Here is a 27,660-nt window from a genome sequence, read left to right as displayed (position 1 = left end):
TCACTTCATGGTTTCTGCTGAGAGATCTGCACTTAGTCTTATTGAGCTTCCCTTGGATGTGATGGATTGCTTTTCTCTCGCTGCTTTCAGAGTTCTGTCTTTGGCATTTGAAAATCTGATTAATGTCTTGGAGTAGGTCTATTTGGATCAATTCTGTTTGGGGTATGCTGTGCTTCTTGATAACAGTGTATTTTAGTGTGTTCAACCCATGAGAAAGTTCTGCTTCGTGAGGGCAGAGGGTTGGCTTTGTTCCCTGATACCTCCCAGGAGTGACAAGTGCTTTCCTCTGGGGTTCGCTCATCTGGTGAATGAATGAGCCACGTTTCCTCAAACCCCTGCAAAACTCCTGTCCAGGGAAGTGGGTTTTGCAGCCTGCTGAGCGAGGGGTCGGGTGTATGGCCTGAGTGGCCTGAGCCTTGGAGTGTGGGCTACCTGCACCCCAAAACCCCGCATGGGGAGGACAACACATGCCTCAGCAGAGCTCCGTGTCCCCAAGGGCTGCTGGCAGGTGCAGCGAGCTCTCTGGCTGGAAGTCGCTGGTCTCTGTGCCACCCCATTGCCGACATGGCACCTACCCCCAGTGGCTCTCAACTGGGGGCATTTCTGCACCCCCACCCCGGGGCCTTAGTGTCTGGAGACGTTTTTGGTTGTTAGCTCATGGGGAGGGAGGTCCCGTTGGCAGCACGTGAGTGGAGGGCTGGGACGCCCCCACCCCAGAGAACGATCTGACCCCAAATGCCGACACTGGGAAACCCCAGGCGCCCCCACTGTGGCTTGGGCTGACTCTGTGCGTTCCTTGGGGGGAGGAGGGGTGGCCATTCAACTCCAAGACCTAGAATTAAGCTTTGCGATGTTCAGGAGCCTTGATTCCATGATATTCTTTGTGTGGTAAAGAATCTGAACATCATTTTAAATAGTTCATCTTTAAGATAAACGTTCTCTTAGGACACTGGCTTGGCCTGCTTCCAGGTATAAAGTTTAAACCTGTTTACAGATGAGGGTTTATGATTTGTAACAAATGTTACATGGATTTTCCCAAACCCAATTTCCTTGGGATGATCTCTGTGTCCACAAGTCACTGGATAGGACACAGAAAGCCACGCCTCAAAGCCTCTGGGCCCTGGGGGCTGTCGGTAGCCGGGCTCTGGGGCCAGGAGCATGTCTGCTGACGGCTGTGACGACACTACTCTCCCACAGACCCCATCGCCCAGTCCCCTCCTGACCCGGGACCGTGGCCTTGCTGGAGCCTCCCCAGCTTCCAAGGGGGGTGCTGGGCAGCCCCGGCTCACGGTCCTTCTTGACTTCCAGCTCCAAGAAGAGAGAGGGCGAGCTCACGGTGGCACAGGGCCGCGTGAAGGACCTGGAGTCCCTGTTCCACCGCAGCGAGGTGGAGCTGGCTGCAGCGCTCAGCGAAAAGCGTGGCCTGGAGAGCGACGTGGCCGAGCTGCGGGCCCAGCTTGCCAAGGTGGGTACCCACACCTCCCCCCCAGTCCTGACACCCCTGCCAGTGACAGGAGACCTCTCCAGTGTGGCAAAGCTCAGCATTGGGTGGGGCGTTGTGTGCCTGGGTATCAGATGCCGGTGGTCTGAAGATCCCCCCCACTCCAGTGCATTTGAGGGGGACCCCTGGGCCCCAGGAGCTGGCTGTGGTCCAGCAAGCAGACGGTCATCTCTTTGCGCCCGTGTCTCCAGGCTGAGGACGGCCACATGGTGGCAAAAAAACAGCTGGAGAAGGAGACACTGATGCGTGTGGACCTGGAGAACCGCTGTCAGAGCCTGCAGGAGGAGCTCGACTTCCGGAAGAGTGTGTTTGAGGAGGTGGGTCTGCTGGGTGCTGGCCTGCAGGGCTCGCCTGCTTCCTGGGCAGCCGTAACAGGTCACCACGCTAGGCGGCAGCTCGGAGGCTGCGCTCCGGCAGGCTCTGGGAGGGTCCCTCCCGGTGGCCCCGGGGGCTCTGTGGCCGCCTGTCCGGTGTCTGCCTCTGCGTCACATGGCCTCTCCCCTCTGCCCGTGCCTTGCCTCTTCTGAGGACATCGCCATTGGGTTTAGGGCCCCCTAGAGTCCAGGGTGACACCCTCTTGAGCCCCTTAACTGAACTCCTGCAAGGACCCATTTCCCAGATAAGGTCCCAGGCATCAGTTCTGGGGATCAGGGCATGGCCTTATCTTTTTGGGGAGCTGCCAGTCAAGCCACTATGGGGCCTCTTAACAGCAAGGCAGGGGAAGGCCCACCTGCTCCCTCTGTCCTGGGCCTCTGGCTCCTTGGGACAGTGGGGGTGCAGCTGGGAGTGATGGGGGGTCCCCGGCCGGTAGAGCTGGCATTTCTGGGCTCTGGGAAGAGGGGCCCCTGAGGGTCCAGAGTCTCCCCCCAGCTGGGGTCCCAGCCCAGCCCCCCCCCCCCCGCGTGTCACAGAGCCCTGTGTGTCGTCACGGCCCAGGGGCCCTGAGCAGAACCTTGGGGCCAGGCAGCCAGTGCACTCGCAGCCTGGGAAGAGCTGCCAGTGAGAGGATGCCACCTCCATGGAGGGGCTGCACCCAGCCCCGGCCTGGCCGCATGGGGGCTGCCAGAAAGGAGGCCAAGAGGAGGCCTGGGAGGGAGCTCGCGGGGCAAGCCATGGGGGGATGTGTGAGGCAGCCAGCATGGGAAGCAGCGAGAGGTCCCGTGAGGGACGCCATGAAGATACGCGGGAGGGCACCCGTGGCTAGAGCTGTGAGGGAGCCCGGGCAGGACCCCACGGGGGAACCCCGGAGAGACCCTGCGAGGGAACCTTCCACAGAAGCCAGGAGGGCCTCCTTGAAGTGGTCCCTGCGGGAGACCCCAAGGCAGTCCTGGCAGGAAGTGCTGAGGGGCAGAGGGAAGGGGTCTGCGAAGGATGTGGTGTCTGGGGTCCAGCATGGAGCCACAAGGGCAGCTGCGAAGGTGGGTGCGCTGTCATGGAGGGCCCAGGCCCCCAGGCTCAGCACTGCTTTGCGGTGGGGGTCTGTGGAGGAGGCCGTTGGGATAGTGAGAGTGGGGCTGTCCCCCTCCTGCCCCGGGATCCCTCCTTGTCCCTCTTTACTGAGCTGTGACGCCCACACCAACAGCACACAACCCAGCAGGTCTTAGTATGCTAATGTGCTGATGCTATGAAGCCACCTCAAGTTCCAGAATGTTCTTGTCCCTCAGCATGGACCTGTTGGCTCTGGCACTCCCTCACCCCTCCCCTCTGGGCATCTTCTGTAGGGCCTGGGTCTGTCTCTGAGGCGGGACATGGGGCATGGCTGCCTGGCCGCCTCGTCACCCACTCTGTCCTCCCTCTGGCTGTGGGTGTCTGTGTGTTGACGTTGGTGGAGACTCGCAGAGGGGAGCCAGTTGGCTCCCTGCTTTGCCCCTTGAGCCCCCAAAGCTCTTGTGGGGTGGCTTTATCAGAGGGGCCTGGGCGGGTGCCCCCCACGTGGCGGCTCAGGCCCAGCCTGTCCCCAGGAGGTGCGGGAGACGCGGCGGCGGCACGAGCGGCGCCTGGTGGAGGTGGACAGTAGCCGGCAGCAGGAGTACGACTTCAAGATGGCACAGGCGCTGGAGGAGCTGCGCAGCCAGCACGACGCTCAAGTGCAGCTGTACCGCGCCGAGCTGGAGCAGACCTACCAGGCCAAGGTGGGCAAGAGTGTGGCTGCCAGGGCAGGGGGCAGGGCTGGAGGGGCCTGCCAGGCCAAGGTGGGCGGGGCCACCAGGGCAGGGGTGGGGCCTACCAGGGCAGGTGGGCGGGGCTGGGGCTGACCTGCCCGGTCAGCTGGGGTGGGCTCCCTCCCTGCCCCCCACCCTGACAGCCCTCCTCTCCCTCAGCTGGAGAGCGCCAAGCTGAGCTCCGACCAGAACGACAAGGCGGCCAGCGCAGCCCGGGAGGAACTGAAGGAAGCCCGCATGCGGGTGGAGTCCCTCAGCTACCAGCTCTCCGGCCTCCAGAAGCAGGTGAGCCCCCCACCCAGAGCCCTGCACGGGGGGCAGGGATCCTGCTCTCGGTGGCAGATGTGGCCTCGGCAGGGAGGCCTGACGACCGCATGTGCCTGCCCCTCCCTCAGGGACCGGCAGGCCGAGCAGCCACCACAGCGGGCCCAGGGCACTGCCGCTGTCCTCCCGGGCCCAGCTGTGCCCCGAGGTCCTGGGAAGCCGGGGGAGGCTTCTCAGAGGCCTGACCCTCCGCTTCCTCCCAGGCCAGTGCTGCTGAGGACCGCATCCGGGAGCTGGAGGAGATGATGGCCGGGGAGCGGGACAAGTTCCGGAAGATGCTGGATGCCAAGGAGCAGGAGATGACGGAGATGCGGGACGTGATGCAGCAGCAGTTGGCCGAGTACCAGGAGCTGCTGGACGTCAAGCTGACCCTGGACATGGAGATCAGTGCTTACCGCAAGCTCCTGGAGGGCGAGGAGGAGAGGTGCGGGTGGCCGGGGCGCAGCGAGGGGTGGCCACCAGGGAGGCTCCCTCCTGGCGATCCTCGGGGCGGGCGGCTCTGCCTGCTGCTCACGCCACCCCTGTCCCCAAGGCTGAAGCTGTCCCCGAGCCCGTCATCGCGGGTCACCATCTCCCGGGCCACCTCGAGCAGCAGCAGCAGCATGTCCACGGCAGGCCGCCCGGGCCGCAAGCGGAAGCGGCTGGAGGTGGAGGAGTCCCTGGGCACGGGCTCCAGCGGCATCGGCACTGGCAGCAGCACCGGCAGCACCGGCAGCTTCCAGGTGTCCCAGCAGGCGTCAGCCAGCGGCAGCGTCACCATCGAGGAGATCGACCTGGAGGGCAAGTTCGTGCAGCTGAAGAACAACTCGGACAAGGTGACGGGCGGCTGCGCGAGCGGGGGGAAGCGGGGCGCCCGGGGTCTCGGGCTGGGGGTCACTCGGGTCCACTCTTCCAGGACCAGTCTCTGGGGAACTGGAGGATCAAGAGGCAGGTCCTGGAAGGGGATGAGATCGCTTACAAGTTCACGCCGAAATACGTGCTGCGGGCCGGCCAGATGGTCACGGTAGGTGAGGGGCGACAGGCAGGAAGCGGCCACCCCTGGGGAGCTGTCAGGACACAGCTTACCTCGAGAGCCAGCTCCAGGGACAGCCACTTGCCGTGGCACAGGCAGGTGCTGAGATGGCTCTGCTGCAGAGCCCAGCTGCACCGTTCACTGTGGCCTCCCCACTGTGGGCCTCGTGTCACCATCCCCTGGGGCTGAAGCTGAGGCTGACAGCCTGTCCTCACCCTCAGGTGTGGGCTGCTGGGGCGGGCGTGTCCCACAGCCCCCCTGCCACGCTTGTGTGGAAGAGCCAGCAGAGCTGGGGCACGGGTGAGAGCTTCCGGACGACCCTGGTCAACGCTGATGGAGAGGTGGGTCCTCAGGCTCTGGGCTGGGGGCCCTGGGGTGGTGTGTTCCTGGCGCCCCCCATCCCAGGTATGGCCACAGCCCTGTGTGCCACGCGCCCACAGCCCCCATCTTGCACAGGAAGTGGCCATGAGAACCGTGAAGCAGTCCTCGGCGGTGCAGGGGACTGAGGATGGGGAGGAGGAAGACGACGACGAGGAGGCTGACTTTGGCGAGGAGGATGTTTTTCACCAACAGGTAGAGGCTCCTGAGCCACTTGGGTGCTGACACGGAGGCACACACACTCCGCCTGCCGGGCCCTGAGAATGACCGTCACCTGGCTGTGGTGGCTTCGGGTGCAGCCGGGTCAGGGCCCCTCTCGGCACCCAGGCCTCACGTGGCTGCAGGAGGGGCCCCGCCCCGACATCCCTGCACAGCTGGCAGCTGCAGGAAAGGGGCCTTTGTGTCACGGCTACGCCCCTCGCCCCCCAGGTCCTGCCTGTTATGTGGCTTCTCTAACCAAGCCCAGCAGTAACTCACTTGGGGGTCCCCTGGGGACGTGGGCGCTGAGAAGCCGGTTGCATCTCAGAGCCGCCTGGTTCGGTCCATGGCTCCTGCCCAGTGTCCTCCAGTCAGAGCAGTGGTTTGAATGGTGGCTTCTGGGGGAAAAGAATCACAACCATATTCATACCAGGCATTCCTATTCCAAGACCCCTCTGATTTTTTTAAACTGAGATAACGATTGCATGGAAGGTTCTGGAAGTAAATTTGTAGCCGAAGGTGCTGCCCTGGCATCCTGTTGGAGCTGACCTTCTCGCGGTGGCTGAGCTGTGCCTGGTGGGTGGGACAGTGAGGCCCTGCCTGCAGGGCGCACCCTCACCCGTGTCCTTCCTTCCTTCCAGGGGGACCCCAGGACCACCTCGAGGGGCTGCCGCGTGATGTGAACACTCCTCACACACCTTTCTTCACCAAGAGCCACTGAAAACTATTTTTATACCATTGACATTCTTTCCTCCTTGATACCTTTCTAGAGAATTTTTAAGCAAACTGCGGGAACACGGGGTGGGCCGCTCTTCATTCCTGTTGGTGGGTTTCCTCAGCCCCTCCCTTCGCGCCACTGCCCAGGAGGTGTTTTTCCACCCCATTCCGTTTGTCTGGATTTGAGGCCCTGGCCAGGACCCTCATGGCCGTGGCAGGACCGGGAGGCGGGAGGCAGTGCTCCTTGGCAGCTGCTGCCTCGGCGTGGGAGGGAGGGGACGGGCAGGAAACAGCGGAACTGCTTAGGAATTCAGTAGTGTGGTGTGTGTGTGCGTTTCAGCTTTTTAGAAACCAAACTCAGAATCCAGGGTCTGGCCTGGTGGGGGACGGGGCTCATGTAAACCCCCCGTGCCCAGTGGCAGGCTTCTATTTATTTGGCCTGGGCTTAGGGTTTCCAGAAACCCCCACCCTGGCAGCCCTGGCACCAGTCTCTGGGTGCTCTGGGGGCCCTCCTGGAGTTCCCTCTGTGCTCTGCCCAAGCCTTTTATTTCGGGATTTCTGTGGTTCCTGTTGGGGTGGGAGAAAAGAGAACCTGGAGCAATTCCCGGTCATTTAGTGTCTGTACTCTCAGAAGCGAGCCTGTGGCCGTCAGAACTGTCCACATGGAACACAATGCACTCCTGGCCCTGCCCTTGGGGAGGAACATGATTGGGGGGTGCACCGCGGGGTTCCCCATTCTAACCCCGGTCCCTCCATGTACACCTGCTTAGGGATACTGGAGCCCTTATCCGTAACCTCCCTGCTGAAATCAGGCTGCTCAGTCAGACACACAGGTGCAGACTCGCTCACCTTGGCAGAAGGTTCCAGATCTCAGCCCAGTTCCACTTGCCAGGCCCCTTTCCGTGTTACCTTGCTCTTTCAGCTTGCTCACGTAGATGCCCAGACGTTATTTTTTTAATGGATATTTATTTTTTTACATTTGTCAGTACAGACTGCTGGTATCTGGCACTGCTGACAGCCCCCTTGTCCTCGGGGGCCTGTCGCAGGGCAGTGCTGAACCCCCAAACAACCAGCTTCCTTCAGAAAGTGCAGCTTGAGTCTTAGAGACGCCAACACTGAGCCTCGAATGCGTTCCGCCCAGAGGACAAAGCATGGGACGCCCCACTCCCAGCCGGGGTTGGCAGCTGTCCTTACAAACTGCTCCACCCCATCTTGCACACTCTGTCCGCGTGGCCGGCATGTCTGGCTTTCCTTGGGAATTGCTTGTGGTGAGGATGGAACTGGATCTCTGTGCCAGGACCGTGTCAGCAGCTGACAAACGGAAAACTGCCGTCTTTGATGCTGCTTCCAGAATGTGCCAGCGGCCCTGTGAGCCTGGGCTTTTTCCTTTGTGCGGTACCAGAACAATTCCTGATGAAGGCCAGACACCCCCAAGCTACTGGCTCCATTCTGGCCAGCTGTGGCGAGCTTGGCCCACCCCGGCAGATGTAGCTCCCCTCTGCCGTCGTGTCTGAGCCTTTCCTGGGGCCATGGTGAGAGCGGGAGTGCTGGTGCTAGGTGCCTAGGCCCCACGAGCCACATGCGCTCTCCCTTTCCCTGCCACTGTAGCAGGAACCACAGGATCTGACAGGCTGGGTTTGCTATCAGTGCAGGTTCTAGAAAGCAGAAACTGATGCTCCGGAGGGTGGGTTCTTAGCAGCCCCCAAACATGGAAAGTCTGGTCGTGGCCACATCCTAAGTATTTTGGAAATCACTGGGAATCAAAGACACTTCTGGAGACTGGCCTGTGCTCTGCCGCAGGGGCCCTGTAGGCTGAGCTGGTGGGCAGCATGGAATGGGGGCTGAGCCTCTCCACAGGCCCAGGGCATCAATGGGGGTGGTCACTCCTGGCAGATCCTGGCTGCTCACCCCTGTTTTGCATCCTCACTCCCCCCTGAACAGAACCAGAGTCATGGCTGAGGTGGCCTCGGGAGGAGCTGGGCAGAGGCCCAGGCGTCGGTGGGAGGGCTGCTGGACTGGGCAGCTGGTGGGTGACGCATTCAGCTGACAACAGCCACATTTCCGTAATTGGAAATGTGGAGCAGAACCTGGTTTTTCTTAACATGTTGACTATGGCCTGGGAAATACTTTGTCCTTGTCCTTAAATATGCTAAACTTTATGCCACTTAAAACGATGCAGAATTATTGGTTTGTATAAGCTCATATCCCAGCACTCCAGGCAGATACCCTTGAAATGCTAAGATATAGAGAAAAACAGACTGGCCCACTCTGGGTGCAGGACGGCCGTGGCCACCAGGCCTGCCAGGCTGGGAGTCAACACTAAGGACTTGGTCCACGGGGCAGCCGCGTACCGATGACAATGTGGGTTCCTTTTTACAGGCACTCCCCGCCCCGCAGCAGTTCCGTTTATAGGATCACAGGACTGACATTCCCCGTGGACTGGACCCCTCTGGGCCGTGCGCTGAGTGTGCAGTGCCACAGCAGCACAGCAGCGAGCGGAATCTGGTTGAGAGAGCTACGGGCTGGCCCAGACTTCCATTTCAGAGACCTAGTGGGTTTTTAAAAAGTTGCATGCCAAACCCGTGGTCTTTTTCTCCCCCTGAAGATTTGTAATATACATTTTATGACTGGAAACCTTTTTGTACAACACTCCAATAAACGTTTTGATTTTACGTGCTCTTGAGTTTACTGAAATGGAAAGGCACTGAAACTGTCACTTCACATACCCATCAGATCGTCGCACACTAGCCCGTAGGACAGCCCCTCTGTCCCTGGGACACCCAGGTGACACAGCGTCCCTCTCTTCTAATAAGCCGTCCAAACCGAAAGGGGGACCCTGAACGGACAGCAACCCCAGAACATAAAATACCCTGCAGACGGAACTAAAGCGAGCAGGGACAACAGGAAAAAGAAACACTGGACTCCAAAAGAAAGGGAGAGGCCCATCCATTGCCAGTTCCAGCAACTTCACGGCCCCCATCACAGCAAAGGGCCAATTAGCAGTAGTGAGCATGCAGTCCCTGGTCTGACTCTTTAAACAGTCCACGGCAACAGTTAACCTGCAGTTGCTAGTTCAGACATTTACCAGCCAATCCCCATATGCCAATACCCCACACATCCCAGTCTCCGCCACCCTCCGTTTGACTTTAACAAGCACCCACATCTCTCCAGGTCGGGGAGGCCGAGCTGAGCCCTAGTCCGTCTCCTGACCTCCGCCGGCTGACTTTGCAATAAAGCTCTTTCTTTCTGAAGTCGCAGTGTCTTTTTTGGCTCAGAGCGCAGCGGGCGAGGACTGGTTGGTTGAGAAGGTCACACTTCAGTCTGGCATAGTCTCCACCCTGGGGCCCACAGCCTGGAGCTGGGTTCTCGCCCAGCTGGCTGCTGCTGCAGACCGGAGGGCCAGGGAGGCCCTGTCAGAGGGCAATTCTCCAAGAAGAAATGGCAGTCATAAATATTTACGTGTGTGGGAGACTTCCACACACCACTCTCCAACAGACAGAACATCTAAACAGGATCAGTAAGGAAACAGAGACCCTAACACGATAAATGAGCTAGACCTAACAGACATATAGAGAACACTGCACCCTAAAGAGCAGAATATGCAGTCTTCTCAAGTGCTCATGGATCATTCTCCAGGATAGGCCATAGGCTCGGGCACAAAACAGGTCTTACTAAATTTAAAAAGACTAAAATTATACACAGCACTTTCTCCTATCACAATGGAATGAAGCTGGAAATCAGTAACAGGCGGAGAACCTGACATTTCACAAATATATGAGCGTTAAACAGCACGCTCATAAACATGGGTCAAAGAAGAAATTGCAAATCAGTAAATATCCCAAAACAAGTGAAAACAAGAACACAACATATCAAAACTTATGGGATGCAGCAAAGGCAGTGCAGAGAGGGAAGTTTATAGCCCTCAACGCCTGCATTAAAAAGAAGAAACAGCCAAAATCAAAGCGCTAACTACACACCTGGAGGGACTAGAAAAAGAATAGCAAACTAATCCCAGAGCAAGCAGAAGAAAGAACAAAGAGCAGAAATTAATGAAATGAAGAACAAAACAACACAATAGAATAAAATCAAAAGTTGGTTCTTTGAGATCAATAAAATCGATAGACCCTTAGCTAGACTGACAAAGACAAAAAGAGAAGAAAAACAAATATCCTAAAATAATGTCATTGCTTCCACTATGCTATCATACCACAAGAAGATTAATGAACCACAGTCATTCCTGAACTCTGAAAAATGTAAAATAAGTGTCATATTATAGAATGTAGGGGACCTAGAGATAGAAAACAGCTAGTGAAGGGGGAATGATAATCTAATAAGAGCAGATAAGATATTGAGGGTGATCTTAATAATATGGGAATGCTCAGGAATGACTATGGTTCATTAATTTTCTTGTGGTACAGTAGGAGCATATTGGAAGCAATAGTTATTTTAGGATATTTGTTTTTCTTATTCTTTTGTTTGAAATGTTTGTGTTTTTTGATAAAGTTAAGAAAAAAAGAGAAAAAAGCATATTGTAAAGCCACGGTGGTCAAAACAGCATGGTACTGGCATAAAGATAGAAATACTGATCAATGGACTTGAATTGAGAGTTCAGAAATAGACCCTCAGATCTATGATCAATCAATTGATTTTTGATAAGGCCCCCAAGTCCACTCAACTGGGACAGAACAGTCCTTTGACAAATGGTGCTGGGAGAACTGGATATCAATATCCAGTAGAATGAAGGAGGACCCCTGCCTCATTCCTTATACAAAAATTAATTCAAAATATATCAAAGACCTAAATATAAGAGCCAGTAACATAAAACTCCTAGTAGAAAATGTAGGGAAACATCTTCAAGATCTAGTGACAGGTGGTAGTTTCCTAGACCTTATACCTAAAGCACAAGCAACGAACAAAAAAAGACAAATGGGGCCTCCTCAAAACTTCATAGTTTCCAAGGACTGTGTCAAATGGGTGAAAAGGCAGCCGACTCTATGGGAGAAAATATTTGGAAACCACATACCTGATAAGGGGTTTGATATCCAGATTATACAAAGAAATCCTACAACTCAACAATAAAAAGACAAATAACCCTATTAAGAAATGGGCAAAAGACATGAATAGACATTTTTCCAAAGAAGAAATGCAAGTGGCTGAAAAGCACATGAAAAGATGCTCATCTTCTCTAGCTATTAGGGAAATGCAAATGAAAACCAGTGAGATATCATCTCACAGCCATTAGAATGGCCGCTATTAAATAAACAGGAAACCACAAGTGTAGGAGAAGATGTGGAGAAACTGGGACACTTATAGTGCCCGTGGGAGTGTAAAATGGTGTAGCCGCTGTGGAGGACGGATTGGAGGCTCCTCAGGAAGCTCAGTATAGAGCTACGTTAGGATACGACAATCCCACTACTAAGTATATACCCAGAAGACATGAAAGCAGGATCACAAACAGATATTTGCACATTGATATTCATGGAGGCATTATTCACAATTGCCAAAAGATGGAAACGTTAAGAGACTATGCACTGACGAAAAGATAAACAAAATGTGGTCTATACACACAGTGGAATATGACTGAGCAAGGAGAAGGAATGAAGTCCTGGAGCATGGGACAACACGGATGAACCCTGAGGACGTAATGTTGAGTGAAGTAAGTCAGACACAAGGACACATATTGTAAGATCTCACTAATATGAACTCATTATAATATGCAAACTCATAGACATAGTATCTGCAATATAAGTTACCAGGAGATAGAATGAGGCTAGAGAATGGGGGTCAGTTGCTTAAGATGTGCAGAATGTTGAACTAGCTGAACTTAAAGGTTTGTAAATGGATAGTGGTGATGGGGCACATCATTGTGAGAATAATTCAGTGTTTAACTGAGTGAATGTGGTGGGAAGGGGAAGTTTAGGGTCCTGTTTGTCACCAGAAGGAAAGCTGGAGGTTAAAATACGGGAACGTATAACACAGTGAATCTTGTGGTGTACGATGACTGTGATCATATAACACAGCGAATCTTGTGGTGTACAATGACTGTGATCAACTGTACAAATATGAAAAACTTGTTTCATGAACTAGAGCAAATGCACGACACTATGACAAGGCGTTAATTATAGAGGGGTATGTGGGGAAAAAATGTACCCATTGCAAACTCTGGACTATAGTTAACAGTAATATTTTAATACTGTTTTCTTCCATCAACAGTAACAAATGCACCACACCAACGCTAGGAGCCAGTAATGGGAAGGATAAGAGGTATGAGATGTTTTGGGTTTTCTTTTTTTTTTCCTTTTGGGGTAATGAAAATGTTCTAAAATTGATTGCGGTGATGAATGCACACCTGTGTGATGATACTGGGAGCAACTGATTGTGTATTTTGGATGGACTGTATGGTGTGTGAATATATCTCAATAAAACCGTATTAAAAAAAAGTTAGCACTCCTGGAGTTCAAAGAAACACACACACACACACACACACACACACACACACACACATACCCCTCCAGGCACCAGGCTTCTAAGTCTTAACACTGTAATTACTGCAAACAAACCTGGAAGTTGGAAAGGGCCCCCCGGGATTTGCCCAAGGCAGCAGAGGGCTGCCTCAGGTACGGGGGGGGATTCCACTTGTGGGGGTCGCATCTTTAGGCAAAATACGTCTAGTAATTGGAAACAATGAAAAGAACAGCCTAGAACTCTCCTCAATACTAAGGCCACCTGAGGGGTCTGAATTCCACTGCTACCAACCAAAAGCAGCGAGTTGTCAGCCCAGTGTGCTCGAATGTCCAATTCCTGGGACACTGGTGTTAAACGCTTCCTACGCCGAAGCAGCACACCAGGCAGCTGGGCGACATTTCCAGGAGTATACACAAGAGACAAACTCGGGGCCAAGTTTTAAACTCTATTCGGACAAACACAGGTGAGGGCCTCGAACCCCGTACAGAATGGTACGCAGAAAACAGAGAGGGGTAGAGGTCGGAGCAAGGAGGATCTTTCTGGAAACGGGCCCTGCCATCCTAACTTCCTGATCCGCTTCTACCTTGATGGCCAACCCACCCAGTGAAGACGTCTGGACTGGAAACTGGAAATGGTTCTCCCTTTGAAGCTTTCTAAGGCACCGAAAGGGTCTGGAGTGCCGGCAGAACAGAGAAAAACCCAATTACTGAGACTCTAAAGAACAGCGGCCGCGAAAGGCTCGGTTACTGCACTTACCTGTCCTCCCGGGCTCCAGAATCTTGGGCAGTTGGCCTCCTCGCATGTCAAGAGTTTTGTCCCATCTGGGTCACCAAATTGATACCGGACAAAAACAGAGGATGCTCTGCCTGATGCGCTCAAATGACCAATTCCTGAGACACTGGGGTTTCAGAGAGAGAAAGAGTTTACTGCTAAGCGTGAAGCAGGAGAGCAGACTATCGGCCTAAAAATCTGTCTCCCCGAACAGCAGTAATTCTGATAGTTTTATAGCATTAAAAGATGGACAGGTTTTCGGATAATGATAGCGGCCTCACATGATGTAATTAGAGGTGATCTAATTGTTGAGCAGGTGCAGACTGATTACGTGCTCAGTCACAGAACATATGTAAGAAAACAGCGGCCTTCATATGATGATGGGCATGATTTTTAGTTTTATAATGAAGTAGAGGTGACTTATGGGTTAAAGTCTAAGCTACTGCTTAGGCAGGCAGGCCCATTTTGGTTAGATCCAACTCTGGTTATCAAGATAACTTTGGACTTGGAGTGGGTTAGTTCTGGGCTGACCAAAGACCCTTTATTAACAAACATTAGGAGTTGTGTTTAGTAATGACAAGACTCTAAAGTGGAAAAACCAGACAAATGGGTACAAGTAAACGTAGGTCACAAGGTTTTTACAATCACAAGGACACACGATAAAGGCTATATGATCATTATCAGAGATCGAGGCAGCTGGATCACAGTTCAGAGATTTCAGGTATTTCCCTCTGTCTACTCCAATATACCAGAAGGCAAAAAGGAAAATCTATAGGATGAGTCAGTAATCATAATCAGTCCTTAAATCCTAACTTCTCGGTTACACTAAGGACACCTTACAGGTCTGAAATACCACCTCCCTCATTTTAAAACTTTCAAAACCAAAGTCAACAGACCAGGCCACATTCTTTCTGTCTCACGTAACCCTGCCCCCAGGGCCTGATCACCCAGGGCAGCTACAGGGGAGAAGGGCTGGGAGCAGAGGATGGGACAGCTGTGGGCTCCGTTGATCCTGGAGATTAAAATGATACGAAACATTGCAAAACAGGCCATGTTTGTCCTGAGAGAATTCCCCACCTTAAGTGACAAAGTCTAGTCCTATTCCTGTTTTTATGATGACTTCTGAACCAAACAAATACAATTTTATTTTACTTGGATAAATTTGGTTTGCCCTAAATGTATATGAGTTTACTGATAAAATAAACTAGCTATGAGATCTTTTAAGATCGTGAAAAATGTAAGTTTGTGTTTAACGAAATTAAATTATAATTTTGACAAACTATTTTTAAAATAATAGGTTTTATAGGATGTTTGAAGATCTTTTTGGTAGCTTAAGGTATGCAGGTGTGCTAAGCATCTCAGTGTTTGGGGCATAAAATGAAAAAGTATTTGCAAGCGTGGAACTATTAAACTTCCCCACCTGGGGAATTCCTGCTATAGGTTCCCATTCTGCAAGCTAAGGCTTCAATCTTGAGCTCTGCCCTTATGAAACTTATTTCCATAATGACAAAGCTCAGCCTAAAAAATTAATGCCTAAGAGTCACCCTCTGAAAAACCTCTTGCTGGTCAAATTTGTGCTTGCTCTCTCTCTCTCTCAGCAAATAAAATCTCTGCAAACAAAATCACCTTCCCCTGCCCCATGCGACACAAATTCCAGAGGTAAACTCCCTGATACCGTGGGATTAACAAGGGATTCATGATCTAAAAGAGGAAAAGAAATCAAATAAAGTTTAAATGGCTAAGAGATTTCAAGCAGACTCGGGAGGTCATTCCGAGGTTATTTACGCAGGTCTCAGCCAGATACTGCCAACATGTTCCTGAAAACCTTAGGAACCGCCCCAGAGTTTAATCTAAAATCTATCGAAAGTTATTTCCAGGGTGTAACATGGCTATAAATCACCTCCTTCTACTCCTTGTATTTAAACCCATAACTTCCAATTTACTTGAGTTTATTTTTCAGAGCCTTAAAGCCTCCAGGTTGTTCTCTGGCAGTTAAGCCCTGAACCCCGGAGGTCTCCCCAAGAATCACCTCCAGTTCTGCCCTCACCCCCTTTTCAACGCCCCTGTCAGCAAGAAGGAACTCGGGCCCCTCCTCCCTCAGGATTGGGGGATACAGCAACAGAAAAGGGGGGACTGAGACCTTCGGGCACGTCCCGCACTAACCCAGATCGTTGGCTAGTAACCACAATACTAACCAGTCCCTCCCGGCCTTCCTCCTATCTAATAAGCCGTCCCCACCCGCCCGCCGTGCACGCGCTGAGCGAGGGACCCCGAGGGTAAAACGACCCCAGACCACGCAAACTGCAGTTCTGGCAACCTCACGTCCCCTCCTCCCCATCACAATGAAGGACCGATTAGCAGAAGCGAGTTGGCAGCCCCTGGTTTGAATGTTTAAACAGCCACTGGCAATAGTTAACCTGCTGTTGCTAGTTTAGGTATTTATTAACCAAGCCCGTGTGCCAATACCCCAAACATCCTAGTCTCCACCTCCCTTTGTGCGATTTTAATAAAAACCCACATTTCTCTAGTTGGGGAGGGAGGTTTTGGACTCCTGACCTCCGACTCACTTTGCAACGAAGCGCTTCCTTTCTCCCCCAAAGTGTCGCGTCTCTTTGGGCTGAGTGCACTGCGCTGGACTCACCTTTGAGGGTCCACTTCACCCCCAGGCGGGCTGGGGCTGGAGCCTCTGGTGAAGGGGGCGGCTGGGATTCTCCACCCCCGAGACTGTGCCCGGCGGGTGTAGACAGACCCGCCGTCCGCGCGCTCCGGACGGTGCCCCTGCCCGGGGTTCCTGAGCCTGCAGACCCCGCCTATTCCGGGTCCTCCAGCCTCTGGGACTCGCCGCGCCACGTGGCGGGATCCGGCCCCACCCACCCCCGGCGGCGCGCAGTGTAGACGCCAGGTCGGGGCTCAGTCTCGGTGCGCACGCGCGGCGGCTTCCGCAGATCGGGGCGGAGATGGCCGCGGCGCCCGGATTTAGACCCACCCTCCCCCTCAAGGAGACCCTTAACCCCTCCTCCCCGCCCCCAGACTCAAAACCGGGAACTGAGTCAGTAGGAAACGGGCCGGCTCCCGCCCACGCATGCGCAGACAGCCTGCACGTACGCGCAGCCTCACGGGAGTTGTAGTTGGGCCGGGGCGGCTCCGCCCCCAGTCAGCCCGGACTCCATTTCCCGGCGCGCCCTGCGCGGCCCGACTTCCGGCGCCGGTACGGTTGAGTTTCCAGAGCCATGGAGAGCGGCTTCGGCTCGGATTTCGGGAGCTCAGGAGGCGGGAAGCTGGACCCGGGGGTCATCATGGAGCAGGTGAAAGTGCAGATTGCCGTGGCCAACGCGCAGGAGCTGCTGCAGGTCTGTGGCCGGGAGCCGGGGGCAAGGGCGTTCGGAGGGAGGCCGGGGGTTGGGAGTCGCGGCTGAGGGCTCGCGTGTCTCCGCAGAGGATGACGGACAAGTGCTTCCGGAAGTGCATCGGGAAGCCGGGGGGTTCCCTGGACAATTCGGAGCAGGTGAGACCTGCCTGGTCGGGTCAGGCGGTGACCCGAGATCGCGAACCGAGCTAGGGGGCCGCTGCGCGTGCGCAATCGGCCGGGGAGCCGGGCGGAGGGGCCGCCGCGCGTGCGCAGTCGGCCTGAGATCCACGGCCGAGTGGCCGCCGCGCGTGCGCGGTCCGTTCTCCGGGTGGCATCCAGCGGGGAGCTGCGGGCGGTCCTGGGGGGCGTGCAGGGGTTCCCCCTGAGCTCCGCGCGCCCCCCTCCTCGCCTCCAGAAGTGCATCGCCATGTGCATGGACCGCTACATGGACGCCTGGAACACCGTGTCCCGCGCCTACAACTCGCGGCTGCAGCGGGAGCGAGCCAACATGTGAGCGGGGGCGCCGGGACCGTCCCTGCAGGCGACCAGAAGGCCACCCCGACCCCCTGCTTCCTTCCTCACTTCCTCATCAGTGTTCCCGGAGACTATGACCGCAGCGAGGCGGGGGCCAGCCAGTGGATCCCGCCCACGGCCTGTGGGGAAGCGGCGGGGGGCCCAGGGAGATTCTGCCCCACCCGGCCAGGGGGGACCGGCTGGGGTTTCGTGGTCCCCGTGCCTCCCAAGGTGCTAGCATCCCACTGGCACCTCCTTCCGACTTGAAAGCCGGCAGCCCCTCCCGGGCGTGCCCAGGGTCTCCCTTGTTTGGACCTTTTGGAGAGCGGGGAGACCCCACCTGAACTGTGACCTCTTGGGAGCAAATAAATTGCAAAAGGGGGTGCAGAGAGAACCTCGGGCATTTTCCCGTCAGTGGGTCTCCGGGAGCAGGTGCTGGGTGGGCCTGAGATCCCTGCCCACACCCGGGGGAGGTTCTGTCTGTCTCCTCTGTGCCGGTGGGTCGCCAGATGTGTTTTTCAGCAAAATAGGGAACCTTGAAGATGAGGTTGGCATCCCTCCCCCCAGAAGGTCTTGCATCTTTTTCCCTCTTTCTTTCCTTCCACCTCTGGACCCTGGGTGAGGTCTGGCTAGCTCTGTGACACGGGGACATGCTGAACCGGCTGGGGGTGACGGGCTGCGTTTATTGCAACAAAACATGCCGCTGCCCACAGCCCCCTCCGCCCGTCGCGTGCTTGTCCCTGCTCAGGCCATCCCGCCACTTCCTGCTGTCTTCACGTCTTGCGTCGAAGGCCTGGGCAGCCGCTTGGTCCTCACTCCTGGATGTTCTGCCCGATCCAGCCTCTCACAGCTGCCACGCGGGTGTAGACGCCTGGGAAGTGGGGCCGGCCACAGCCGTAACCCCAGCTGGTGACCCCAGTTAGCACCCACCGGCCAGAGGGGTCCCTGCAGGCCAGGGGTCCCCCCGCGTCACCCTGAGAGAAGGAGAAGAAGAGGTGGTGTCCACAGCCCTAGGGCTGGGGAGGGCTGGCCTGGCCTTGGCTCCTCCAAGTCACTGGCCATTCCAAGGGCGTTGCTGGGGCTCCCTGTGGGACTCCAGGGGAGGGGCTTCCTCCGTGAGCCTCACTTTTATGAGCAGGGAAATGGGCTCCACGCTGTCAGGACTCACTAACCCAATGGAGGGACCCAGAACCTCATTCTCCAAATACAGGTGGGAACCTCAGCCCCTGGGTCCTTTTGCTGCAGCCACTGCCTGGCCTGCCCTCCACCCCTCCAGACTGACAGCCCCCCAAAATCCCCCAAGATGGAGAACTTTCTGACTCCAGGGCCCAGGATTGGCTGTGGAGGGTGTGAGTTGGCTAGCGATGGGCCCAGTAAATAACTATCGGGTGAAAAATCCTATGGTGGCGGAAAAGGTGCCCTTCCCGGGAAGTTCACCCCGACGGGCCGAACTTGGGCAGGGAGAAGGGCCGAAGGGCGCTGGGGACCCCCAGGCCGGGGCTCACCGAGCAGCTGTCCACGCCGCCCTGCGGGAAGCCCGCGCACAGCATGCGGCTGCTGATCTGCACCGGGTAGAAGCGGCGGCACGTCTGCTCGCTCAGGAGGCGCACGGCGGCCTTCTGCAGTTGCCGCGCCATCGAGCCTGCGGGCGACACGGGGCCAGGAGGCCCGGGCAGAGGAGTCGAGGGGAGTCTCCGGAGCCCTGACCCGCGCCCGCCATTGCACAGAAACCCCGGCCGGCGCCTACCTCCCTCGCGCACCGAACCCCAGCCAGTGATGATGCAGCGCGCGCCGTCGGGGGGCCGGGGCGCGGGCTCGGGCAGGCAGATGGGGCGCACCAGGCGGCTGCGGCGCACGGGGCCCGCCAGCTCGAGCAGCGCCACGTCGTAGTCGAGCGTGTAGACGTTGTAGAAGGGGTGCCTGTAGATGCGGGCCACGCGCTCCAGCTGCCCGTCGGCGCCGCTCAGGAACGGGGTGCCCAGGAAGGCCGCCCACTGCTTGGGGTCCCCGTAGCTGCGGGGCGCGCGGAGACGGCCGTGGGCCCAGGGCGCCGCGCACCCCAGCCCATCCAGGGCGCCCCTGGACCCAGCCCCTGCACAGGTCCCTGCCCTCCCCCTAGGGCAGCGGGGAGGGCGCCACAAGGTGCCGCCAATGGAATCCGACAGAAGTGCCCTGAGGGGGGTTTCTGGTGGTCGTGAAGGGCCCCGAGCCCCGCGAGGCGCAAATCTGGGCGGCCTTCCTGGAGGAGGGGACCCGGGCCCCTCGCCTGGTCCACCCGACGGACGCCCTGCCGGGAAGCACCCGACCCTGAAAAAGGGGCGCTGATGACGCCCCACTGGGTGGCCATGGAGGGCTGGGGCCCCGTCCGAGACGGGCGGCCTGGGGAAGGAAGTGTCCCGACGACCCCCGACGATCCCCACGGCCGCCTCCAGGGTCTCCCAGAGCTGAGAGCGGCTGCGCCCGGCCTCGGTGGAGCGCGCGGGGCTGGGCGGGCAGGGAGGGAGGACGATGACCCAGGGACACGGGCCGGGGGCGTCTGGGGCCGCTCGGACTCACACGTCGAAGCAGTGCGCCGCCGACAGCAGCCACCTCTCGGCCACCAGCACGGCCCCGCAGCGGTGCTCCCGGCGCCGCAGCCACAGGCTCACCTGCCACGGCCACTCCCCGCGGCCCGCGGCGCTGCCCCCCACGATCCTCGTCAGCGCCGCCGCCGGCGCCAGGCCGCAGTCTGCGGGGCGGGAGCGGCGGCGGGTCGGGGAGCGGCGCCTCCTCCGCGCAGCCCGCCCGGCTTGGCGAGTGGGGCCGCCGGGGAGGAGGCGGAGGAGCTGGGGGCAGCACTGGGTGAGGGGCACCCGCTTCGGGAAAATTCCCCACAGAGGAACGCGGGGCCTGGTGCTCCGTCCTCCAAATGATTCCTTGGGCTTTTCTCAAATATTTGAAAGTCATTTAATTTTATTTTGTTTCCCATAACCTTGGCTTCCAGGCCAGGCCAGGCCGGCGGCGCCCTCCCCCCTCCCCCCCTCCTGGCGCCCTTTCCGGGGACCTCCAGGACACAAGATCCTTCCTGTGACTGTCAACTGGTGCCAGGCACGGGGCAGCCCCTCAAAAGCACCCATGCTGGTTTCAAAGGGTGCTGTGGGGACCGCCACACCACCCATCAGAGGCACCCGGAACCCATTGGACAGTTCCTCTGAAGCCATCCCCTGCCCCAGCTCTTTGCCTGCCCTCCTGCCCGGGCCTCGGCAAGCACAAAGGCTGCCAAGTTCCGGCCAACCCCGGCATGCTGGCTTTCCCCGGATCCGGACCCCCATAAGGGCAGCCTTCGAGAATCCCATGGAAGCCTCAGCCCCTCTCCCTGGAAAACTCTGCCCCCACACAGAGCCCTGCACCCCTTTTGGACCCCTGAAGTTAAGAGCTCCCAGGATGTAGCTATTGTAAAAGCAAAACTCAGCTTGAAGTAGGAAAGTAAAAGGTCAGCAGGCGGGGATGACGGACCCAGCCCCAGCCACACAGGAAGGCCTGCTGCTCCCCAACGCCCCGGCCCCCCTGGCATCCCCAAGTCCCCTTCGCCTCCTCGGTACCTGGCAGCTGTGAGCGCGGGGTAGTCTCAGGTACGTTTGGAGGGGGCGTCTGTGTCCCGACCGAGCTGCTCACGATGGTGACGGAGGGGCCAGCTGGCTGGCTGCTGGCCCTGCTGGTGATGGCTCCGGCAGTCGACCTTGGGGGGCGCCTGGGGGTGGGTGTAGGGGTGGGGGTCTGCGCCGTCAAGGGGGGAGCAGTGGAGGAGGAGGAGGAGGACATGGTCTCTAGGATCCAGCCCTTCAGCCTGGTGATCCGCGCGTAGACGCCGGGTTTCCTGGCCTGGGCACAGCCGATCCCCCAGCTCACGATGCCCGCCAGGTAGAACACGCCAGGGGTCTCCTCGCAGGCCAGGGGGCCCCCCGAGTCGCCCTGGAAGGAGGAGAGGAGGCTGAGGGCCGCAGGGGCCAGGCAGAGCTCCGGGAGTCCGTCATGGCCTGGCTGTGACATTGACAAGCCTCTTCTCGTCCCCGAGCCTCTTTTCTTTTCTTTTTTTAAATGATGGCAAAATACACACGATATAAAACTCGCCCTTCTGGCCATTTTAAAGTGAACACTTTGGTGGCATTTGGTGCCATCACGATGTTGTGTAACCATCACCACTGTCAAGTTCCGCAACATCTTCACCCCCCCCCCCGAAAGAGACTCCGTCCCCTGCCCCCAGGCCCCGCAGCCTCTGAGCTGCTCCCCGTCTCTGGATGTGCGTGTTCCAGACGTTTCACATCAGCGGGATCAGACAACACGAGGCCTTTAGCGTCGTAAGGAGCATCACGTCTTCCAGGTCCATCCGTCAGAGCACGTCTTGGGAATTCATCCCATTTACTTTTTAATGTACTGTGTCACTGTCTACATAACATACGATCTGCCATTTTCACCATTTTAAGTTGCACAAGTCAGCCGCTGAGGTCCCATCCACAAGGCCACACTCCCTCACCGCTATCCACGACCGACACTTCCCCGTCACCCCAAACGGGACGTTGGATACTTGTTACGTTGCCACTGGGGTTTCGGGGTGCACCATCGTGTTGCCTGCAATCCTTTTGCACAATTTTAAACCCTCAGGCCTCCCATCTTTTCTCTTGGTTCACTGCGTTGTCAGGGCGTCTTTGGCAATAGCAGGCATCTTTGATTTTTGTTTCTTTTTTCTTTTTTTATTGTGGTAAAATCTATGCAACAAGAATCATGTCAACCACTTTTAAGTGTGACTTTGAGTACACTGACAATGCTGGGTAACTTTCGAGGCAACCACTACCTGTTTCCAGGACATTTTCATCCCCCCCAAACCAAAATCCACGCCTGGGAAGCCATCCTCCCAAAGAAGTGATTTCATTAAAATGTGGCCTGACTGAGGGGGGCCCATTCCAGATCTGAGAGGCCTTCGGAAGTGGGAGAAACACAGACACCATCCATCAGAGAAGACCACAGGGAGAAGGTGCCAGAAGGAGGAAGCCAGACGAGCACATGCCAGGAGCGAGGCACAGGGCCAAGGGACGGAGGCGGGGTGCAGCCAGGGAGCCCCGAATGCCGGAGACCCTGGGAAGGAAGCAGGGCCTCACCCACACATGGATCTCAGACTTGTCGCCCCCAAAACCGTGAGACGATGGATTCCTGCTGTTAAGCCAACTCACCGGGTGGTTTTTGTCGTAGCAGCCCTGGCAAACCGAGACTGCACAGCCACCCTGAAGGAGGCGTGTCTATGGAATATTTGAAAAAATTCTGCCCAGGATATTTGTTAACGGGAAAGCATGCCATGGGTGTAAGTTTCTGTTACAGAGCCTTCGTTGGACTGGAACTTTAAAAACTTTTTAATTCCGTATGGTTGTTAAAAATTATCAAACGTTTTTTCTTTCTGAGATTTTTAAGACGATCAAATGTCTCCTCTTTAGTCATGTAATGAACGACGTGACTAGGTTTTCCAGGGTTGAACCAACCTTTCTTGTAGATAAACCTATCATGATTACAATGTATATATATTATGTGCATCATTTCCCTTTAAAGCACTGAATTTAATTTGTTGCTATTTCATTAAGAATTTGTGCATCTGTGTTTCCAAGGAAGACTGATCTCCAGTGTTCATTCTCCTGTGTGTTAGCCTCTTCTTTTCTGGAGCAGGTTTTTCGGTTCTTAATTCTGACCAGCCACATTTCAAGTGCTCAATGGCTATACCCTGTTGGACAATGTGCTGATTTATGTGCTCATCTGCGATTTGCCATTTTTTCCATTAGGATCAGCGTGTGACATCATGCTAAGTAAAATAAGCCAGACAACAGGGCCAATATTGCACACTTCCACTTCTATGAAATCTTTAGAATAAACAAATTCAGAGACAGAAAGTAGATTCAAGGTTACCAGGGGCTGTGGGGTGCAGACAATGGGGTAGTTTTTTTTATACTTAATATTTCTGTTTGGGATGATCGGAAAATTCTAGTAACGGATGGTGGCGATGGCAGCACAACACGGTGACTGTAACGAACATTGCTGAATTATATATGTGACTGTGGTCACAGGAGGAATTGTAGGTGGTCTACATGTTACCACAATAAATAAAAATAACTAAAATAGCTCGCCCTAAAAAAAATCACATTTTGTGTGTAATATGCTTTTAAACCGCAGTTCCAGCTTCTGCACAGATCGTGATTTTCCTAAGCTGCCTCCTATCGGACGGACGCTACAGTTGGTCCCAGGTTTTCCCTGCTCCTACTCCACTGCCCTGAAAATTCCTTGACTTCTCCCACCGCGCTCACAGCGCTCCGGAAGTGTGGACCTGCCCGAGAAGAGAGGCCCACCTGGCAGGAGTCGACCGTGCCCTCCAGGAAGCCGGCACAGAGCATGCGGTCGGTCAGCGAGAAGTTGTAGAGGACGCTGCACATCTTCTGGTCTATGATCCCCACCGACGCCTTCTGGAGGGTGTCGGGCTTGGTTGCTGCAAGAAGGAGAAAAACCGATAGGCCTCGGCCAAGTGGCCAGGGTCCCACGTGTGAGCTTTCGGGGCTGGGCTGGCGCTGCCCTCGCCACCCCGTGGGGTGCCCAGCCAGCACCCGGCAGAATTGTGGGGTCTCCACCGTCCAGGACTTGGCCAGACGCGCTGCCCTTACCCATATTGGCACAGACACGTCCATTCCAGAGCCTTCCACGGGGGCCTCTGAGGAACCCCTGGGGGACACCTTGGGGACACTGCTGACCCTTTCTTGTTAGAGATGGAATCATCACCTCATGGAGTCGAGTTCGAGACCCAGCGCCTTGGGTGGCCTCATTCGTAAACAAGATCTTCGGGGAAGACTTTAGATCAAATGGGATGGGGGGCTTACCCCGTGTGCCTGGAGTCCTTATGACAGAGGACGTCTGGCCACAGGAAGTAGGAGACGGAGGGGGCAGAGGGCTCGCGGCAGCGGCAGAGAACCCCAGAACCCTACAGACCACAGAGAAGGCACGACCCTGCTCACGCCTCAATTTTGGACTCCTAGTCTCCATAACTGCGAGACGGTCAACTGTTTAAGCAGCGTGGTGGTCTGAACCTGCATGGAGCCCAGAAAAACAGGTTCTTAAATTTAATCCATTGGTAAGTAAGCAAATGGGGGACCCAGCTCCATCAGGATGAGTCTTAATCCTTTTACTGGAGTCCTTTATAAGAGAATGAAATTCAGACAGAGAGAGAGAGAGGGAGAACGCCACAGGAAGAAGACGCTGAAACGGAGCCCAGAGAAGGGAGAGCCCAGGAGACGCCACCATGTGCTTTGGTTGTGGCAGAGGATCCGAGGATCACCAGCAGCCCCAGAACGCCACGGTCTCCGGGGAGAAAGCATCGCCTTATGGACGCCTCGATTTGGACTTTCTTTTAGCCTCAAAACCGTAAGCAAATAAATTCCCATAGTTTAACCCACCCCATGTCACAGTGTTTGGTTAAGCAGCCGAGGAAATGAAAACGAGCAGGCTGGGCTCTCCTGCAACACCCACTCTCTCCTGGCCCCAGGTCCGTAAAGCCGCAGGGGCCTCTGGTTCAGGGCCGCCTCACCAGTGACACAGCCCCCCGTCTGTGCCGCTACACTGACCCTGGCCCAGGCCACTCCGTGGAACCACAGGGCAGCTGGCACATTTCCCAGTAAGCGATCAGAGGCCTAAATGCTATTTTATTTTGGCTCGTTGTCTTAACTGCTCCAGCACCCAGCAGCTGGGCTCGGCAGTTTGCCACCATGACACAATACCCTGTGGAACTCGGATAAGGACTCTGAGAGTGAGTCACCGTCTCTCCCCTACAGAAGAAGAGACAGAGGGTCACAGAGTTTCAGGATTTGGTATGAATCCTGAAGGGAGAAGTAGGCAGACCCCAGATTCCCATGGAATCTCGCCACGGTCCCCAGGCAGCCGCTGTAGCGCTTTGGGTAAGCAGGGGGAAGGCCGTTCTGGGGTTCAGAAAGGAGCATTAACCCTTGAGGGTGTCTCTGGTAAAGCACAGGGGTCCCCACACGTTTCCTTCAGACTAGATAGTCAATATTTTCGGCTTTGCAAGCTGGATGATCTCAGCTCTGTCGTCATAGCCCAAAAGCCGCCCCAGATGGCACTGGACGCAAATGGGTGTGGCCGTGTGGCAATAAAACTTTATTTAAAAAAAAGCAGGTGATGGGCCGGATTTGGCCTTCAGGCCATCGCCTGCACCCTGCCCCCCGGTGGAGTTGGGAGGTCAGACCCTGGGTTGATTCAGGGCACGTCCAAAGGGTGCAGCTCTAGCTGCAGGGGTGCAGAGGGGAGGGTCCCCCAAACCCCCTCCCCAACTCTGGGCCCAGCTGGGAGCTGGAAAACAGAACCACGGGCACCCCCGGGCCCCGGGCCAGGCTCACCGTTCCCTTCCTGGGTGTTGCCCCATCCAGAGATCATGCACTTCCGGCCAGCAGGGAACTTCTGGATGGCCAGGGGGAGGCAGACGGGCTGGACGTACTTGTCGAAGAGCAGGGGCTCGGCCAGCTCCAGGGCCGCCAGGTCGAAGTCGAGGGTGCCCGGGTCGAACAGGGGGTGCAGCACCACCCGCCGCAGGCCGATCTTCACGGGGCGCCCCCCCACGCCCGCCAGGGACGCCGTGCCCAGGTGGGCCCGCGCCAGCTCCACCCTGGTGCTGCACAGAGACGGGGCCTCAGCAGGCCAGCCCCCCGCCACCCCGTGCCCACCCGCAGACCCCGGGCTCCGGGGAGGGGGCTCGGGGTCCTGAAAGTCGGCCCCAGGCTGGGGGGCACTGACCTCAATCTCTTCACATGTCACAGGAGGGGGTCGGCTGCGGACACCCCGGCAGCTGCATGACTAGCAAAGCCCAAACTGGAGGGGACAGGGGCCCCTGTGTGTCCTCCAGGGCACAGCTCCACTGCCCCCCTTTGGGGGGGACGCCAGGCCGGGGCAGGGCCCCCAGCACCTGCTCTGCCCCTATCTCGTTCTGCAACCAGACAGCCAGGAATCTGGAGGATGAGCCGTTTAGGAAGGAATTTGGCCTCCGTCCTGGCTCCTGGGGGGCGGCCTCTGTATTCTTGGAACTCCCCAGCTGAGAGGAATGGCCTGGGTTGCCAGACCCAGGCTGGTTTTGGAGTGGGGACCGCCCAAGCCAGGCAGACCCACCAGGAGCTAGGGGGTGGCACTCTGAGCCACGTCCCATCGTCCTGAGCTCGGGGCTGGGAGAGGGAGCTGGGGACTGAGATCCAGCATTAGACCGTGGTTCCGTCAGTCGTGCTGACAGAGCGGGACCCCAATATAACCGTGGACACCAAAGCTGGGGCCAGCTTCCCTGGTTGGTGACACTTGGGGCTGCCTGCTTGTCCTGGCACCGAGACAGTCACGCCATGGTCAACTGTCACCAAGCGTGTGAGGAGTTGTGGGGGTTGAGGGGTGTCTGGTGACACTGTGGGGGAGCTGAGCAGCCCCCCACCCTGGGTGAGGCAGGGTCTTACTGGTTGAAGCAGTGGGCCGCGGAGAGCAGCCAGCGGTCGCCCACGACAGTCGCCCCGCAGAAGTGCCGGGAGCCTTCCTTCAGGCTGACTTGCCAGGGCACCTCCCCGGAGGCGGCGCCAAAGCCCCCCACAATCCGAGAAGGCTTCTCCATTGCCGGCCTGGCCCCGCACTCTGAGGGACAAGAGAGAAGGGTGAGGACCCCAAAGAGCGGAAAGCAGGGACACAAGGAGATATTTGTGCAATGATGTTCACTGCAGCAAGATTCATGAATTGCCAAGAGATAGAAGCTGCCCAAGGGTCCATCAACCGATGAACACACAAACAGAATGGGGTCTGGCCACAAACTGGAATATTATTCAGCTGTTAAAAAGGAAAGTTTTCACAATCCCACAGAAATTATCAAACTGCAACCCAGAACCCTTGACTCTTGAAGGCGATTGTATAACAATGTTGACTTCACAGGGTGATTGTGAAAACCTTGTGGATCGCACTCCCTTTATTCAGTGTATGGATGGATGAGTAGAAAAATGGGGATGAAAATTAAATGAAAAATAGGGTGGGATGGGGGTGTGATTTGGGTTCTTTTTTACTTATTTTTTTATTCTTACTCTTTCTGGTGTAAGGAAAATATTCAAAAATAGACTGAGGTGATGAATGCACAACTATATGATGGTGCTGTGAACAGCTGATTGTACACTGTGGATGACTGTATGGGATGTGAATATATCTCAATAAAACTGAATTTTAAAAAAAGTTGCAAATG

The 27,660-nt window shown here is 56.2% G+C and overlaps 3 protein-coding genes and 1 long non-coding RNA gene across 9 annotated transcripts in view; 2 read left to right on the top strand and 2 right to left on the bottom strand.

Annotated features, from left to right (window-relative positions):
- LMNB2 (lamin B2) overlaps positions 1–8,964 on the top strand; it is a 35,516-nt gene extending 26,552 nt beyond the window's left edge. The window contains exons 3-12 of one of the 4 annotated variants that reach the window (XM_037823855.1): positions 1,309–1,465; positions 1,693–1,818; positions 3,463–3,633; positions 3,823–3,948; positions 4,191–4,411; positions 4,520–4,802; positions 4,883–4,990; positions 5,221–5,340; positions 5,456–5,572; positions 6,217–8,964. In XM_037823855.1, the coding sequence (XP_037679783.1) occupies positions 1,309–1,465; positions 1,693–1,818; positions 3,463–3,633; positions 3,823–3,948; positions 4,191–4,411; positions 4,520–4,802; positions 4,883–4,990; positions 5,221–5,340; positions 5,456–5,572; positions 6,217–6,258 (1,471 nt within the window). In that variant the 3' untranslated portion in view covers positions 6,259–8,964. Of the gene's footprint in view, positions 1–1,308; positions 1,466–1,692; positions 1,819–3,462; positions 3,634–3,822; positions 3,949–4,190; positions 4,803–4,882; positions 4,991–5,220; positions 5,573–6,216 lie in introns of all 4 variants that reach the window. The other 3 variants (XR_005214942.1, XM_037823854.1, XR_005214941.1) reach the window with 3 other exon arrangements.
- Positions 54–16,503, bottom strand: LOC119525232. 2 transcript variants are annotated; one of them, XR_005214944.1, is made up of 5 exons: positions 16,170–16,503; positions 13,514–13,655; positions 5,855–5,973; positions 5,215–5,758; positions 54–4,760 (listed from the first exon to the last, which is right to left on the bottom strand). It is a non-coding gene; the product is annotated as an uncharacterized LOC119525232 (long non-coding RNA). The 2 variants fall into 2 exon arrangements; XR_005214943.1 differs by having other exon boundaries at positions 5,053–5,758; positions 16,170–16,502.
- A 200-nt stretch (positions 16,504–16,703) lies between these two features.
- On the top strand, positions 16,704–17,796 carry TIMM13 (translocase of inner mitochondrial membrane 13). The gene is made up of 3 exons (XM_037823857.1): positions 16,704–16,878; positions 16,965–17,033; positions 17,293–17,796. Exons 1-3 carry the CDS (start codon positions 16,759–16,761, stop codon positions 17,389–17,391), a joined length of 288 nt encoding a protein of 95 aa, XP_037679785.1. The 5' UTR covers positions 16,704–16,758; the 3' UTR covers positions 17,392–17,796.
- Positions 17,797–18,094: 298 nt separating this feature from the next.
- The window catches only part of TMPRSS9 (transmembrane serine protease 9), a 36,301-nt gene continuing 26,735 nt past the window's right edge, over positions 18,095–27,660 (bottom strand). For both annotated transcript variants that reach the window (XM_037823852.1, XM_037823853.1), the window contains 8 exons: positions 26,897–27,068; positions 25,805–26,076; positions 23,756–23,892; positions 20,972–21,341; positions 19,947–20,118; positions 19,138–19,403; positions 18,896–19,032; positions 18,095–18,364 (listed from right to left, as the gene is read on the bottom strand). In XM_037823852.1, the coding sequence (XP_037679780.1) occupies positions 18,203–18,364; positions 18,896–19,032; positions 19,138–19,403; positions 19,947–20,118; positions 20,972–21,341; positions 23,756–23,892; positions 25,805–26,076; positions 26,897–27,068 (1,688 nt within the window). In that variant the 3' untranslated portion in view covers positions 18,095–18,202. The remainder of the gene's footprint in view (positions 18,365–18,895; positions 19,033–19,137; positions 19,404–19,946; positions 20,119–20,971; positions 21,342–23,755; positions 23,893–25,804; positions 26,077–26,896; positions 27,069–27,660) is intronic.

This window comes from Choloepus didactylus, assembly GCF_015220235.1.
Source record: "Choloepus didactylus isolate mChoDid1 chromosome 25 unlocalized genomic scaffold, mChoDid1.pri SUPER_25_unloc1, whole genome shotgun sequence".
Taxonomy (NCBI): domain Eukaryota; kingdom Metazoa; phylum Chordata; class Mammalia; order Pilosa; family Megalonychidae; genus Choloepus; species Choloepus didactylus.
The sequence above is the reverse complement of the archived record's forward strand: the minus strand, read 5'-3'. Positions and strand labels throughout refer to the sequence as shown.

Coding starts and splice junctions, on each gene's coding strand:
- TIMM13 (XM_037823857.1), top strand. CDS start 16,759: ATGGAGAGCGGCTTCGGCTCGGATTTCGGGAGCTCAGGAGGCGGGAAG. Junction 16,879..16,964: donor ACGCGCAGGAGCTGCTGCAG/GTCTGTGGCCGG, acceptor GTGTCTCCGCAG/AGGATGACGGACAAGTGCTT. Junction 17,034..17,292: donor CCCTGGACAATTCGGAGCAG/GTGAGACCTGCC, acceptor CCTCGCCTCCAG/AAGTGCATCGCCATGTGCAT.